This window comes from Schistocerca cancellata, chromosome 1 (assembly GCF_023864275.1).
Source record: "Schistocerca cancellata isolate TAMUIC-IGC-003103 chromosome 1, iqSchCanc2.1, whole genome shotgun sequence".
Classification (NCBI taxonomy): Eukaryota; Metazoa; Arthropoda; class Insecta; order Orthoptera; family Acrididae; genus Schistocerca; species Schistocerca cancellata.
Genome location: NC_064626.1, coordinates 216,086,790 through 216,103,440, shown reverse-complemented (window position 1 = coordinate 216,103,440; position 16,651 = coordinate 216,086,790). Strand labels below are relative to the sequence as shown.

Genomic DNA, 16,651 nt, shown 5'->3' with positions numbered 1-16,651 from the left:
AGGATACATCTAGAAGACTGTTGTATACACTCTTTGGTTTTATAGATCATCTGAGCTCTGTTCCGTATCGTAGAAGGAATAACAACCTTACTTTGTATATGAAGAAGCAATTCTTGTTTTGTGTTGTGCTGCTGATGGAAATTTACGCAAGTGTTCGATTCTTTCACCATTTTGCATTCAATAACGAGAACTTAGGGAGGATGAAGGTATTAGAGAGAGTGAGCTTTAAGGTAGGTGTGGTGTGCGTACTGTAAGACCTTCGGTACACACACCATCAGATTATTTGACTTGTCGCTCTAACGAAGTAGGCGAGTGTCAGCAATATCTCTCGTGGTCTTATCGTGGCGTGTTTATCTTCTGCCGTTAGGTCAGACGATAGAAATGCCCTTGCACGCTGAGAGTAGCAGATTGACGGTGACCAACTTTAAACAGAACTTGATTAATTTTCATACACATTTATTAAAATAATAACAATCATAAATCTTACTTAACTTGATTCTGGAGGCTATTTACAATTGACACCCTGAAGTTCCTTTGGTCTTGGTACGTTGATCTTATTCTCACATATCTCTGATACTTGACAAAGTGTCTATACATTTATCTTCATGGCTATGTACAGGAATATGATAATCTTATTAGGCGCAGACTGAAACTTGACTATAGACTAATGCAGACTAACTAATCGGAGGTCTGTACACTCGTTATATTACCTCGAGCGTTCAGGTATCACTGCGTGAGTGTGACCCGCGAGGAGAAAAGGTTCTACGTTAGCAGCAATCTCATTGGCTGCGTTACATATTAATACGCGAATCGGCGGAAGCAGAATTTGGTCCGTCTCTAAGACAGCACCATCTCGTAGTGCGGAGACGGACGAGCGCTGCACCTGCACTGTTGTGCTTAGCGGGGCACGCTCTAGTGGGAAAGTTGTGTACGCGCTGACTATGCGGAACTATGTACACAACAGTAGGAAATGTCACTCAAGACATCTTGAGAAAAGTATATTTATAGCATCTCTCTGCAGCTGGAAAGGTAGTTGGAGACTTGCTAAAGGAAAGGAGGCAGAAAACTAGAAACCAGAAGAGAGGCCTTGAAGGAAATAAGGACCCTAAATACAGATCTGGGGCCTTGTGAAGAGGCGGCATAAGAAAAAACGTTGGGTAGAACTTCAGATTGAATTACTTGAAAACTGCGTTATTTAGTTTACATGCCTTTTTGAGTATACACTTGCGTCTACAAAGCCAATAAATGTTGTCTCTAGAGCAAATTTTGATATGCTGAATGTAAGTTGAGATATGGAGTGCCGGCTGCGGTGGCCGTGCGGTTCTAGGCGCTGCAATTCGGAACCGCGGAACTGCTACGGTCGCAGGTTCGAATCCTGCCTCGGGCATGGATGTGTGTGATGTCCTTAGGTTAGGTAAGTTTAAGTAGTTCTAAGTTATAGGGGACTGATGACCTAAGATGTTAAGTCCCATAGTGCTCAGAGCCATTTGAACCATTTTTTGATATGGAGCGACGTGCTTGAAATTTTACATGGATTTTATATTATACTTATAGAATTATAATTACAAAATTATTAAAATTCTCCTAGTCGATATATTCGGCAACGGCCTTGCCGCAGTGGATCCACCGGTTCCCGTGAGATCACCGATGTTAAGCGCTGTCGGGCGTGGTCGGCACTTGGATGGGTGACCACCCAGGCGTCCATGCGCTGTTGCCATTTTCCGGGGGGAGGAGCTACTCGACCGAATAGTAGCGGCTTCGGCCAAGAATACCATCATAACGACCGGGAGATCAGTGTGCTGCCCCACGTCCCTCCTATCCGCATCCTCCTGTGAGGATGACACGGCGGTCGGATGGTCCGGGTAGGCCACTCGTGGCCTGAAGACGGAGAGCTAGTCGATATATTCAAAAGAATCTGGTGAGAGAAGCTCACTAAATGCAAAGAGATTGAACACACAAAATTTTGTAGAAATTTGTTGAATAGTTTCGTGGAAAAAGATATATTCTTCTTCTTTCGATTTCGGCCATCTTTGGACCACGTTCAACAATTCACTTGCCCGGCTTTTTGATCTTTTTTTCTCTCTTCCCAATATTTCCTCATCATTTTCGAGTGGTTCCTCCTCCGCTCTTCCGACCATTTCCTGTTATTATTCTTTAGTTTCGTTTCTTCTGGAAAACACTTAATTTCGTTCACTATTTGTCTAAACTTTTCCCTGTCCCTGATTGACTCACGGGTGACATTAAAATAGGCCAAATCCTTTTTCACCATCTGTATCCATTTATTGTTGGTTTTTTCGTTCCTGTTACTATGTTCAAACACTTTGAAAAAGATATATTATTTTTCGAAAATAAAATTTTTAAATATCATAAAAAGGAATTAAGTACATATAATCAAAGAATTTAACGGTAAATGTGTTTTATGCGATTTTTAAATAGTGTGTGTTTTTTATGAACGTCCCCCCTTAATAAACTTTATCTGAAGAGCCGTGGCGGTCGAACGAGTCCAGCAGCAGCGCAGCGCGCAGTGCATGCGCAGAGCGGCCGGGCTGGCGACGTCCGGAGGCCATATAGGCGGGCGGCGCGCGACATGGCGCCAGTGGCGGCGCTCCTCCCGGAATGGCGCCAGCTGTGACCGTGCCGCTGCCAGTGCTACTGGCGCTCTCGCTGCCACTGCTGGCCGCCGGCGAGGCGCTCAAGTGGTGGCAGACCGGCGTCGTCTACCAGGTCTACCCCAAGTCCTTCAAGGACTCCGACGCCAACGGCGTGGGAGACATCAAAGGTGAGTCGAGCGCAAACGCGTCGGAGCACCGAATACCGGAGACATGCGGGACGCGGAGGAACGCGGACGGGATACCAATTCGATTCTGCACAGAGTACGCGAAAGAACTTGCCCCATTCTAACAGCCGTGTACCGCAAGTCTCTAAAGGAACGGAAGGTTCCAAATGATTGGAAAAGAGCACAGGTAGTCCCAGTCTTCAAGAAGGGTCGTCGAGCAGATGCGCAAAACTATAGACCTATATCTCTGACATCGAGCAATTTTAGAACATGTTTCTTGCTCGCGTATCATGTCACTTCTGGAAACCCAGAGTCTACGGTGATCGTTTGAGATCCACCTCGCTTTATTTGTTCATGAGACCCAGAAAATATTAGATACAGGCTCCCAGGTAGATGCTATTTTCCTTGACTTCCGGAAGGCGTTCGATACAGTTCCGCACTGTCGCCTGATAAACAAAGTAAGAGCCTACGAAATATCAGACCAGCTGTGTGGCTGGATTGAAGAATTTGTAGCAAACAGAACACAGCATGTTGTTATCAATAGAGAGACGTCTACAGACGTTAAAGTAACCTCTGGCGTGCCACAGGGGAGTGTTATGGGACCATTGCTTTTCACCATATATATAAATGACCTAGTAGATAGTGTCGGAAGTTCCATGCGGCTTTTCGCGGATGATGCTGTAGTATACAGAGAAGTTGCAGCATTAGAAAATTGTAGCGAAATGCAGGAAGATCTGCTGCGGATAGGCACTTGGTGCAGGGAGTGGCAACTGACCCTTAACATAGACAAATGTAATGTATTGCGAATACATAGAAAGAAGGATCCTTTATTGTATGATTATATGATAGCGGAACAAACATTGGTAGCAGTTACTTCTGTAAAATATCTGGGAGTATGCGTGCGGAACGATTTGAAGTGGAATGATCATATAAAATTAATTGTTGGTAAGGCGGGTACCAGGTTGAGTTTCATTGGGAGAGTCCTTAGAAAATGTAGCCCATCAACAAAGGAGGTGGCTTACAAAACACTCGTTCGACCTATACTTGAGTATTGCTCATCAGTGTGGGATCCGTACCAAATCGGGTTGACGGAGGACATAGAGAAGATCCAAAGAAGAGCGCCGCGTTTCGTCACAGGGTTATTTGGTAACCGTGATAGCGTTACGGAGTTGTTTATCAAACTCAAGTGGCAGACTCTGCAAGAGAGGCGCTCTGCATCGTGGTGTAGCTTGCTCGCAAGGTTTCGAGAGGGTCCGTTTCTGGGTGAGATATCGAATATATTGCTTCCCCCTACTTATACCTCCCGAGGAGATCACGAATGTAAAATTAGAGAGATTCAAGCGCGCACGGAAGCTTTCAGACAGTCGTTCTTCCCGCGAACCGTACGCGACTGGAACAGAAAAGGGAGGTAAAGACAGAGGCACGTAAAGTGTCCTCCGCCACACACCGTTGGGTGGCTTGCGGAGTATAATTGTAGATGTAGATGTAGAACGCAAAATTTTTTGGACAACATGGTTGTGGAGAGAAGCAGCGATTAGTATGATTAACCAGTATTTCAAGAACAGTCTTAATCGCATTTATTATTGTTATAATACCGCCAACCGGTTTCAACCCGACGTAGGGCTCATCTTCTGGGCGTTTCACGATTGGTCGACTGCTGGTGGTGTCACTCCTGTCTACATAACGCCAGGAAACTATCAACTATCGACCAATTGTGTAAACGCTCAGAAGATGACACCAACGTCGGGTTCAAACCGGTTGGCGGTATTATAACAATAATAAATGCGATTAAGACTGTTCTTGAATTACTGAACGCGGAGTTTGCCGCAGATTTGCGTTCACGGCCTTCGCCAATTAGTTTCGGCACCGATCCTGATTCCGATCGGACGGAAGGCTTTCGTCGAGTTGACAGTGTCCGAAAATCTCTGCTTTCGAGCCGTCGTGCAGTCCTTCCGGTCACTACCAGTAGACAAGTACATATGTCTGGTTCAGAAGGCGTGAAAAAACACAATAATATAACTTCTTATGCGCAAAATAGTTAGGCCAGGAAGAAATAATTCAACACTTGATTCACGTACCTAGCAGTACCTGTTCACCGAGCGAAATTGAGCAGTGGTTAGCACACTGGATTCGCATTCGGGAGGACGACGGTTCAATCCCGCGTCCTGCCATCCTGATTTATGTTTTCCGTGATTTCCCTAAATCGTTTCAGGCAAATGCTGGGATGGTTCCTTTGAAAGGGCACGGCCGACTTTCTTCCCCATGCTTTCCTAATCTGATGAGACCGATGACCTCAAAGTTTGCTCTCTTCCCTTCAAATCAACCCCGCAAGCACCTGTTCGTGAAACATTTAAGTTTTCCCTCAAGTCACTAATTAAGTTTTCTAATTGTGGTGATTGCTTTCACGCAATTAATTTTTTATTTTACTTATTCATTTATTTATTTGCGAAATAAACGTCGCGCTGGTCAATTTGATATTCCGTTTGCCCATTTTCCACCCTTCGTTTGGCTATGAAATTTCTGGCGAAAATTTTCCCTCAAATTACTAATAAAGGTCTTCTTAATTACCTTGGTTACTTTCAAGAAATCAAATTTTTTTTCCAAAACTATAATTGACGCTGGTGATCTTTTTTGTGACGAAAATTATCTTTTATATCCTGGGTTTTTTGTGGCAAAGTATCAGTAATACTTGCAGTATTTTTGTTTATAGCCTAATTTCTTAAATATATGCCTCTGCCATATTTTTTACTGAATGTCTTCTACCACAGCTGCCGAGAGTAGCCCAAAGTCATGCATGTAACTGACAGAATAACCTATGATCACCTTGATAAGCAAAACAAATAGACGCGTTAATAAATGTGTGATATTGTGATATCGTCCTAGTTAATAGGAATGTATTTGTATCGTAAACTTGTCGCGTAAGTCCCCATGTCATAACCTGCTTCCGTAGCCGAGGTCGCTGACGTACGACTATGCGGTGGCGTTCGACTCGTAGGTAAGCCGGTTCGAGCTGCGACAGTGGAAAATGTTCACTGCCAGTATTTGGCCGAGGAGAGGTGACGGCCGGTTCGAACTGCGACAGTGGAAAATGTTCACTGCCAGTATTTGGCCGAGGAGAGGTGATGTGAAGTTTCTGATCACCAACCTTTGTGCCAGTGCCCTGAATTAAATTCCAGTTCTCAACGCAGTGTCACGTGACACTTTTAGTAGTGATCCCTCCGTCGCATGAGAACGTTAAGTTTGGTGGCCCGTTGGTGCTTTTCGAGAAGAGAGGCCTAACTGGATTTCATCCTCTCCCCGCCCTTCATCTACACCTACATGGTTACTCTGCAATTCACACTTAAGTGCCTGGCAGAGGATTCATCGAACCGTTTTCATACTGCTTCTCTCCCATATCATTCTCGAATGGCGTGTGGGAAAAAGGAATACCTAAATCTTTCTGTTCGGGCTCTGATTTCTCTTATTTTATTATGATGATCATTTCTCCCTACGTAGGTGCGTGTCAACAAAATATTTTCGCAACCACAACAACACAAACCCGGTACTACAGTGTACAAGCACTCACGACAGTTACCCCTACGACACAGATATTGCTCGACAACAATATCATTGCACCAGCGAGTGAGGGCGCTTCGATCAGCTTTTGTATCGTGATATTTCACGCTGATCCACTTGACGGTATACACACAAGAGTCTTGAAATCATTCATAGTGCTATGCACTTTCCTTAGTCACCACTGTATTTGTTTAGTGTAACGTCACCGGATGTTTCTGATAACGGTCACGTGAGGCCAAGTGCAATAATATCCTGGTCGGATAGTACACACCTGGCACTTGATAATATGTCGGAGGAAAGCAATACCAAGACACCTCCATTACAATCTTGCCAAGAGTGACGATGAAAAATTCTTGCATCTTCCGCTCTACTCTCATTCCTTGAGTACAGCATCACCTTGACTTTGACCCATCTAAATGTGCTCATATTACACCCATGGCCCATAGTTGGGGAACGTGGTACAAGCATAATAGGGCAGCTGTTGATGTGAACCGGCCGTTGCGACCGAGCGGTTCTAGGCGCTTCAGTCCGCAACCGCGCTGCTGCTACGGTCTCAGTTTCGAATCATGCCTTGGGTATGGATGTGTGTGATGTCCTTCGGTTAGTTAGGTTTAAGTAGTTCTAAGTCTAGGGGACTGATGACCTCAGATGTTGAGTCCCATAGTGCTTAGAGCTATTTGAACCATTTGTTGATGTGGGAATACGTGTAACGGCCCAGTATGGTCCAAGATTAATAGGTGGAGAACGGCCTATACCTTGTTCCCTGAGATCACGTGACTTCGATCGTACGGGTTCTGCTGTCTGGGGCAGCTCAGAAGTGACGTGTACAATGCTCTCCTTCATACGGTCAAAAAACTGGAGCATCAGGTAATACGGTCTTGTCAATATTTAGGAGACGGTCAAGGGAATTTTGAAAGATTTCGTAACTCACTGCAAATTATAAAGCGCCACGTGAAACACCACTTTTTAGTGATACGAGTATGCAGTAAGTTATAACATTTGGCCGGCTATAGTAGTATTATGTTTTCTGATAAAATAGGTCATGGGCGAAATTTGGGCCGAATTAAATGGGGGCTACACACAGAATTATCATTTGACATATTATTATTATTTGTATGGGTTACATGGTCATTTTACCATCGGCCTTGTCGCAGTGGTGCCACAGGTTTCCGTCAGGTCACACCGACGTTAAGCGCTGTCGGGCTTGTCTAGCACTTGAATGGGTCACCGCTCAGGTTTGCCGAATGCTGTTGGATAGCTCCGTGCACTCAGCCCTTGTCAGTCCAATTGAGAAGCTACTTGATTGAGTAGTAGCGGCACCATTCACGAAAACTGGCAACGGCCGAGACAGCAGTGTGCTTCACATTCGGTGTCGCCTAAGAGCTGAGTATGACACGGCGACCGGTCGGTATCGTTGGGCCTTCAAGGCCTGTGCGGACGGTGTTTCTTTGTTTTACATGATCATTCTACATTCTCATACAAAGACTTTACACAGCATATAAATGATGAAATACACGTAAAACAATATAAAATATAACCAAAAAACACACAAAAATTTTATAGCTGAATATCTAGGTTCTTAGCGAGTCCACACATCTTGGCGTCACGAAATCCGATTCATTGAGTTCACCAGGAAATTTCTGTAGTAAACACTTTATCAGTAAGGGGAGAATATGCTCGAGGAAACGTCTGACATATCTCTTTCTATTTATACACTACAATTTTTCAGATACGTTTCTACTAATCAGGGCAGTACTTAGTACATAAGTCAGTAGTGGGTCGTAACCACACACTCGCAGTTATTTCGGACTGCCGTCCTGTACTGACCCGTTTACTTCTGTTATCATACACCATCAGATGATTTCGTTGGCTATGAACGAAATAATGAAGATACTTACATGCCCTTAACACCTGCGACCGTATTGACGGCATAGTCTGCCTTCTGATTTCGTCATATGCAGGCAACGACTCTTTTGCAAACACTGATTATTTCCTTACGCAGAATACAAGCAGATCTGCCGGGAGGAGTCTTGATAAACGTTTTCATGCTCTTTAGAGTTGCAACACTTTTCCTCGTATGAACAGCAACGTGCCTTACAGACTGAGCGACCGCAAAGTACAACTCTTCCTCAATGTCGCAGCATTCATATACCCTTGCTATGTTTTTGTACCTCATTGTGAGTCGAGGATTTTCTTCTCCAGTAAGGAGTTGTGGGTCAAATCTGAGAGGGACCACAACTGTCGTCTCTGAATTTTCTTTCAGAAAACTCAGATAGAGCACTACGAAACAGAAGATGATATTAAACAAAATCGGCACAGCGGGTGCTGCGGTCTCAGCTCATTGTTTGCAAAGGAAGACTGGTTGTCCGAAGTCTTGTAAATGGTTCAAATGGCTCTGAGTACTATGGGACTCAAGCTTCTGACGTCATTAGAACCCTAGAACTTAGAACTACTTAAACCTAACTAACCTAAGGACATCACACACATCCATGCCCGAGACAGAATTCGAACCTGCGACCGTAGCGGTCTCGCGGTTCCAGACTGCAGCGCCTAGAACCCCACGGACGCTTCGGCCGGCTCTTGTAAATTACTCTGATTTTCACATATGGAGCTCACCACAGCAAATACTACTTCTTTCGAATGATATCAAGAGACTGCCATATTTGACGTCCCTATCAAGTCCGCTCGCTAGGTGTGGTACTACAGAAAAGTTTACCATCTAACATAGGATGGTGCATCACACACTTGTTATCAGAAGCGATACTCCACGACCTCCCTTCCTCTTCCCGGACGAAGTTCCGTGGCAAGACTTTCTTCCAAGTTCTCGATTAGAAATGACCACTGTTTGGCCCAAGAATGTTTTAGCCGTTGCTGAGATGGGTGGTGTATTTCGAAATATAGAAAGTTTAAAAAACAGTTTAAATAAAAAAATTCAGTATTGTGTATTTAAACCGGGGACTTAGAAACGATCGAGCGAAGTGGCGCAGTGGTTACACACTGGACTCGCATTCGGGAGGACGACGGTTCAATCCCGCGTCCGGCCATCCTGATTTAGGTTTTCCGTGATTTCCCTAAATCACTCCAGGCCAATGCCGGGATGGTTCCTCTGAAAGGGCACGGCCGTCTTCCTTCCCCATCCTTCCCTAATCCGATGAGACCGATGACCACGCTGTCTGGTCTCCTTCCCCAAACCAACCAACCAACCAACCAACTTAGAAACGACGGAGAGGTTTCATCCCCCCGTAGCCCTCAGTGGTACACAACCCCACAACAGGCCATACAGTCCACCCACCCCGCCGCCCCGCCGCCCCGCCGCCCCGCCGCCGTACACCGAACCCCGGGTTGTTGTGAGGTTTGGCCTCTGTGGAACCCCCCCACCCCCTCCCCCGCCCCGCTCCTCCGGAACCTCTCATGACACACGAGTGTAAATGTTTGCGTGGTAGAGTAATGCTGATGTACGCTTATGTGGAGACGCGTTTGCGCAGCAATCGCCGACATAGTGTAACTGAGATGGAATAAGGGGAACCAGCCCGCATTCGCCGAGGTAGATGGAAAACCGCCTTAAGAACCATCCACAGGCTGGCCGGCACGCCGGACCTCAACATTCATCCGTTGGGTGGACACGTGCCGGTTCCCTCTCGGGAAGCAGCGCGTTAGACCGCGCGGCTAACCGGGCGGGCATCTTCTCTCTTACTAAATGACTAAATCCGCCACCCAATACCAGTTACAGGTTAAAGGCTTCCAGAAGCAACAAAAATTTAGTTTTCTGTATTTCATATAATTACTGACCGAATTTAGAAAGTGAAAATGGTGTCATAATCTACTTAAAAAGTATAATCTTGCATTAAAAGTTTGACACAATAAATCAATTATTAAAGTTAGAAAATATGTATGCATCTTGAGGTAGCAAAACTCAAGCCCCATAAATTATCCAGAATATATTCATACAATATTTGAAAATGAGAGTCAAAGTCTACGCATAATTTCTAACATTTTTGAAATTTTTTTCTAGTTGACACTCCCGAAAAACAATGAAAAGAAGAAAGTTTATCGCTTACTACTATTTATGTAGAAGAACGTAAGCGTCAGGCATAAGGCATAAATTTATTACTTCTTTACCACTAACACTATTCGCAACAGATTCTGCTCACGATATCCACGTAACAGTAACCACTGCATGTACCTGCTGAATTATTAAAACCAAATGAACTGGGGCTTCAACTATTATGGTTTTGAGTGCTTAAAGTGAAATATTTGACACATTAACTCATTTGTAAAGTAATCACACATTTGAAGCGGTTTTGAACATGGGAGTGAGATTCTTTAAAGAATTGGTGTGGAAGGATTACTCGTTATATCCTATATAGTTCTTGTCACACTCGCTGCGTGTGCGTATATGTTTATTTGATACTATAATTTTGACGAAGTGATTCTGTAGATCAATGTTCCTTTACGAATTCGTAGTGCTGATTTTAGTTGTTAAAGAAATGAAGAGCTTAGTTCAAGTCTGATGTATCTCAGTCTCCGGCAATTTTGTGTGTAGTGTCAAAACATTATTAAAGATTTTTATGTGAAGCTGCTTGCTTTTTCCTTTTCGATCGGACGTTAATCCTCTTTGAAACAGTACCGGGAAATCAGTGTCGTATCCAAAGAGACATGGCACCTCCCGGCGTTTCTATCCAAACTACCGCATATCCGTGCAGCCAACAGAAACAATTTTCTGAGCGGCGTACTCGGCATAGCGAAGAGTTGTGATTGTTGTCGACTGCGTTCACCGATAGACGCCAAACGTCACGAGTTTTGCACGGATTATTTAGTTTGCGTGTGGTATCATTACGTTATAAGTAGAAATATCGAAAATATCAAGCCGATATACCATAAATTGGCCGCGTAATTCGTCGTAATAGCTTAAGAGTGAAGATGTGCTAGTTATGGACATCAACCAACCTGCGCTGGGTTGTGGGCACAACGATGAACGTTAATAGGCAGTAACATTTTAGCAAGAAGATTACAAAAGCATTTAGTCATCAATTCACTATTGTAAACGTAATCCTCAACAGAACAGTCTTATTAACAACACTCTAAGAAACAGTGTATTCGGTTTGCAATGGCATCTCGCTGTGTGTATAATAGTATATTATGCAACCTTCTGTACCATGCTGCCTTTGGGCGGGTGGATAATGTGAAACAGCCTTTAAATAAATTAGGGCTAGGCCATTTTACGACAAGGTGTTTTCCTTTCGATGCAAGTGAATTCTGTTCCCAGGAAACAACGATTAATTCACTGTTTGTACGAAATTTACCCTTTCTTCCAAGTATTTTCAGGCAAACATAAATTTCTGTTTTTTCTGAAAACCAGCAAGTTTAACAGTTCTTCAGATGACGTAGCTAGCGTTCAATTTTGCTTCAAGACCCACAGATTTTTTTTTGCCACTGTCTAAGAACTCGGATCTTTATCCCCATTACGTCCGTATTTAGAACATAAACGTAGAGGCATATGCCAAAAAACATGTTTTAAAAATGGACATTACACAGAATATTTAAAATTTCAATTAATGAAAATTTAAGTATATTGTTTGTACGTCGCTTTGGCAACAAAATGGTTCAAATGGCTCTGAGCACTATGGGGCTTAACATCAGAGGTCATCAGTCCTCTAGAACTTAGAACTACTTAAACCTAACTAACCTAAGGACATCACACACATCCATGCCCGAGGCAGGATTCGAACCTGCGACCGTAGCGCCTTGGCAACACATCCTTCCGTTACATTCATCCTTGTTACCACTTCCAGTCTCATGCTGGGTCTTTGTGAATTACCCGTAGCATTCATGACATACATCCTCACTTGACAATCTACCTCACGATCTGTGGTACGAGTTTCTACGTGTACCACTCATTTCCCTTCTTTCTTTTTGCCTTTGTGAATGGTGATTTATTCCACATACACGGAAAGCGGAAAAATGTCATCCACTAAGCCACAATGCGGACGCAATTTTGTGTTGGTTGATTGTGACAGACAGTCATCAAAGAGGACTGCGACGGAAAATAAGAGGACGACAACTGCAAAAGTAATCACAAAACTGAATGTCCGCTTGTGAACCCTGTCAGCACCAAAACAACACGAAGTCAGCTCCAAAAACAGTGAATTGCCGGACGAGCTGGTATTCCAGAACCACTTATCAGTGGTGCAAACGTAAGAGGAAAACGTGGTAACGAAGTCATAAAACGTGGGCCATGTAGCAATGGAAGAACGTTATTTGATCGAAAGAGGCTTCTGTAACACTGTTTCCAGGTTCTGGCCCAGTTTACGTACCAAGAGTTAAACATGGCGGGGGTTCGGTGATGATTTGGGCAGTCATATCGCGGTATTCCATGGCCCCAACGTTACTGTGTAAGGTTGCATTGCTGTCAAAGATTATGTGACAGTTTTGCTTGATCAGGTGCATCCCATAGTACAATGCTTGATCCCCAAAAGTGACGCTGTTTTTCAAGAGGACGAGGCCCCTTTTTATACAGCTCACAACTCCCAGGACTGGTTTCGTGAGCAAGGGGGATAAATTGTCACATCTTTCCTGGCCACCACAGTGATCAGGTCTCAAATTAGAGTGACTTTATGGTCTGTTTTGGCAAGATCGGAGCGCGGTAGCTAAAAGCCTCCATCAAAATGGTTCAAATGGCTATGAACACTATGGGACTTAACATCTGAGGTCATCAGTCCAGTAGAACCACTTAAACCTAACTAACCTAAGGATGTCACACACAACCATGCCCGAGGCAGGATTCGAACCTGCTGTCGTAGTGGTCGCGCGGTTCCAGACTGAAGCGCCTAGAACCGCTCGGTCACTGCGGCCGGCTCAGCCTCCATCATCGCTTCCTCAACTTGCCTCTGTTTTATAGGCAGAATGAAATAGGATTCCCTTCAAAAGCACACAGGATATGATTTTTTCCATTCGGCGACGACTGGGGACTGTGCTGAATGCGAACGGTTTTCCCACAATATATTATGCATTGTAATGTGTTTTGTTTTTAGTATTTGCGTATTGTTATCCACCCCTTGTGAATCTACAGGGTGGTCAAAATAAGGCTAACCCAGAAATTTTTCATGCACTGTCAGATAGGCAACCGATCTTACATCGTCTGCTCTGGGTGTGGAAGATGTAAGATGGCTTGCCCATCTTAAGATACATGGAATGTTTTTCGGGCTGTTTCATTTTCTCCAACCCTTATAATCCTCAATCACTCTACCTCGTATGACGGAAAGTGTTTCTCCCGCTTCCTGTTCCGGTCATGGTTAGTCTGGGATGAACGAATGCTGGTAAGCCTCCATATGAGCTCCAATAACTTCTACGTTTTTCTTCTAGTAATGTCTGCCGTTAGAGGTGTGTGAGTATCTCCGTAACGCTTTCACTCTCACTAAAACAATCCTTGATCAAACGCACTGTCTTCTTTGGATCTTCTCTAGCTGCTATATTAGTCCTACCTCATAAGTGTCCCAGACTGTGGATCAGCACTAAAACAACAGTCGAATGCTGATGATGTGAGCTGCTTCTTCAGTGGATGGATTATACTTCCTGACTACTCTTCCACTGAACTGCAGTGTGGCACCTGCCGTCCCTATGATTAGTTTTGTGAGGTAGTTCCATTTAAAATCGCTCCGCATACATTTAATAGATGTGACTGATTACAGTGACTGTTTGGAAATTAGGCAACCAAATAAAAACAAGTCTATACACCTCTTTACGGGCAATATATTACGTTTCTTTATGTTGAGGTCATCTGCAAATTACTGCCCGAATCGTTGAACCTCAACAGGTTTTCCAGACCTGAGACTGCCTGATCACAGAGGGCAAAGTACTTGCATAGTTACAGCGCTGCTTCAAGCTCCGTCGGCATCACATCACGCGGAAGTACACACACACACACACACACACACACACACACACACACATACACATACACACACGTCCCACTAATAAGGCAGCAAAAATATCTTACGGGCTGTACACAAAATATCCAAGCAATACTGAATTAACTTTTTATATCTTATTGCCGACCGTGTCACATGGATCATCCTTTCGCCAACCACGTATGTTTTCCTGTACTACCTATCCATTGACGTGATATGTGTTCGAAACTACAACCGAAGGTGAGACAATACAGGAACAATTTGGAAATGTCCTCATTAAAATCTCATCTTATACAATACTAAAAAACTACCGCGCTAGAACAACTAATATTTCGATAGTTTTGTAGCGGCGTTCGTCAGGCTAAAGACGTATTTGTACTGATTTGACGGTGAATCACAATAAAACAACCACTACTTATTTTTACATAGCTCCGTTCTCCATCTAGCGTTTCAAACACATTGGAGTTCAGTTTGCTAGGCAATTATTTTGTTTTACTAATAAGGGTGTAGAGCAAAGTCTAAATTAGAAAAGGAGTGAGACAAGGGCACTAATTATTACCAAATTTGTTTAGCTTTTTCACGCAAACGTTAATACGAGTACTTTTAAAGGGAAAATATCTGGAGTTAACGTGAAAGAAATTACCCTTCACTGATTAATATGTGCAGATGAAATTAGCTTAGTAGCTGATAATAAAAAACAGAGAATGCCTTATGAATTTTACAACAGTTATGAAAAAGTTTGAAATTAAAATTAATACTGACAAAACCTAAATTCTGATAGTAATAAAATCATAAACAAGGGCACTTGATGTCAAAATTAAAAAAGGAAAGCAGAAAATGTTGATAAATGTAGCACGGAAATCAGAAAAGGAATTGCAGCAGCAAAATGTGCTTTCAGCAAAAGAAGGCATTTATTATTTAACAGTTTGTTTAGTACAGAAAAGAAAAATTGTCAAGAAGGTCAACTGTAGCGGGCCCCTTTATAGCTGTGAAACCTGGACACTGTAAAAGAACGGCAGATAAAGCTTAAAGGTGATGGATAGACTAACGAAAATCTGAAGGGCAGAAAGGGAATTTACTGAAGATAATTTGAAAGGGTTCAATGACCTGAGAAACCTAATAGTAAGAAAAAGGGAAAAAAAAGGTTTTTGAACTTTGATTTAAACACAATGTTTAACGAATATACTGTAAGGAAAAATTTCAGAAAGAAAATGTTACAGATATATTGAAGGTAGCAAAGTATCAAAATTATCAAAAAATGAGAAGGACAGCACACAATATGGAAGAGTGATTGCAGCGTGCAACGGTCCTGTCAAATATAAGAAAATAAAATTGCAAAAGGAAAAGTTTGTTGTAACGTTTATGTAATTATTCTAGAGCTGGAGGCGAAATATTGTATGTGCTTATTCTTATTGATGGATATTCTCGACTAGTGTTAATCCTGTCATTTCGTTATTTGGAGAGAAACCTGAATGATTATTTTGTTCACATCATGGGGAACTGATGAATTTTTAACTCAGTCCAAGATCCAGTTTTTGGAATTCTTACAATTAATCTCAATTTTTGGAATACATAGCATTTGATACAAATCTTTCCACTCTTGTTATGCAGCCATAACTTTACACACTACCGGACATCCTACAAATGTCTTCCATGCTACCCAGTGAACGACTCCTGTGTTATAACAGCATCTTCCGCACATCTCGAGACGCAAAGTAGAAGCAGTGACGTTTTACATTGAAAGCTAATACAATACAGAGATGTTTGGAAGTTAACAAACAGTGGCCTATGTCGTATTTCAGTTTCTTTTGTGCAATCATTACAATAATTTAACAGTAGGAAAATTAATTTTACAGAATGAAATTATTATTCGTGAATATTTCTTCATTGTATATCTTAATTAGAAAAGGTTATTAAAAGAATTGTTACTTTTATGCGACAGTATCACACGCATAATTGTTATTTACGCGGTCCATACTCAAAAAATGTGGCTATAATTATTTCGTCTGACTTTCGCCTATGAAAATTGTAAATAGAACTAATCAATATAGCACAATAACTTAAAATGAAGATACCGATACCTTTCGAACCAAACTACCGAGTCTTAAACTTATTAAAGGTGGCAAAACATAACCATAAGAAAATGATGTTGACGAAGACAGTCTTAGAAAACACGTAACGGAGAATAATGTAAGAAGGTGACTTTTCGACACTTTACAGAAGTCCTTCCGAAGTAGTTTCTTGAGTCAACTTTGTCTTAAACAGTCTTAAGCAGTACTATAATGGACATAAGGTAACAACAAAACTTCAAGGTTTCTGTAACGCCACCTCTGACTCACACCTGACGTTTTAGCACTAGACGCATTCCTTACATAAGCATCAAGGCCACACACCTCATCAGAATGAAGTCTGA

The 16,651-nt window shown here is 42.7% G+C and overlaps 1 protein-coding gene and 1 pseudogene across 1 annotated transcript in view; both read left to right on the top strand.

Moving 5' to 3' along the window:
* Positions 1-1,599: 1,599 nt before the first annotated feature.
* On the top strand, positions 1,600-1,717 carry LOC126102519 (5S ribosomal RNA; annotated as a pseudogene).
* An 892-nt stretch (positions 1,718-2,609) lies between these two features.
* LOC126157085 (maltase A3-like) overlaps positions 2,610-16,651 on the top strand; it is a 109,296-nt gene continuing 95,254 nt past the window's right edge. Inside the window, exon 1 of the mRNA XM_049916355.1 lies at positions 2,610-2,779. Within this exon, the coding sequence (XP_049772312.1) occupies positions 2,617-2,779 (163 nt within the window). The 5' untranslated portion in view covers positions 2,610-2,616. The remainder of the gene's footprint in view (positions 2,780-16,651) is intronic.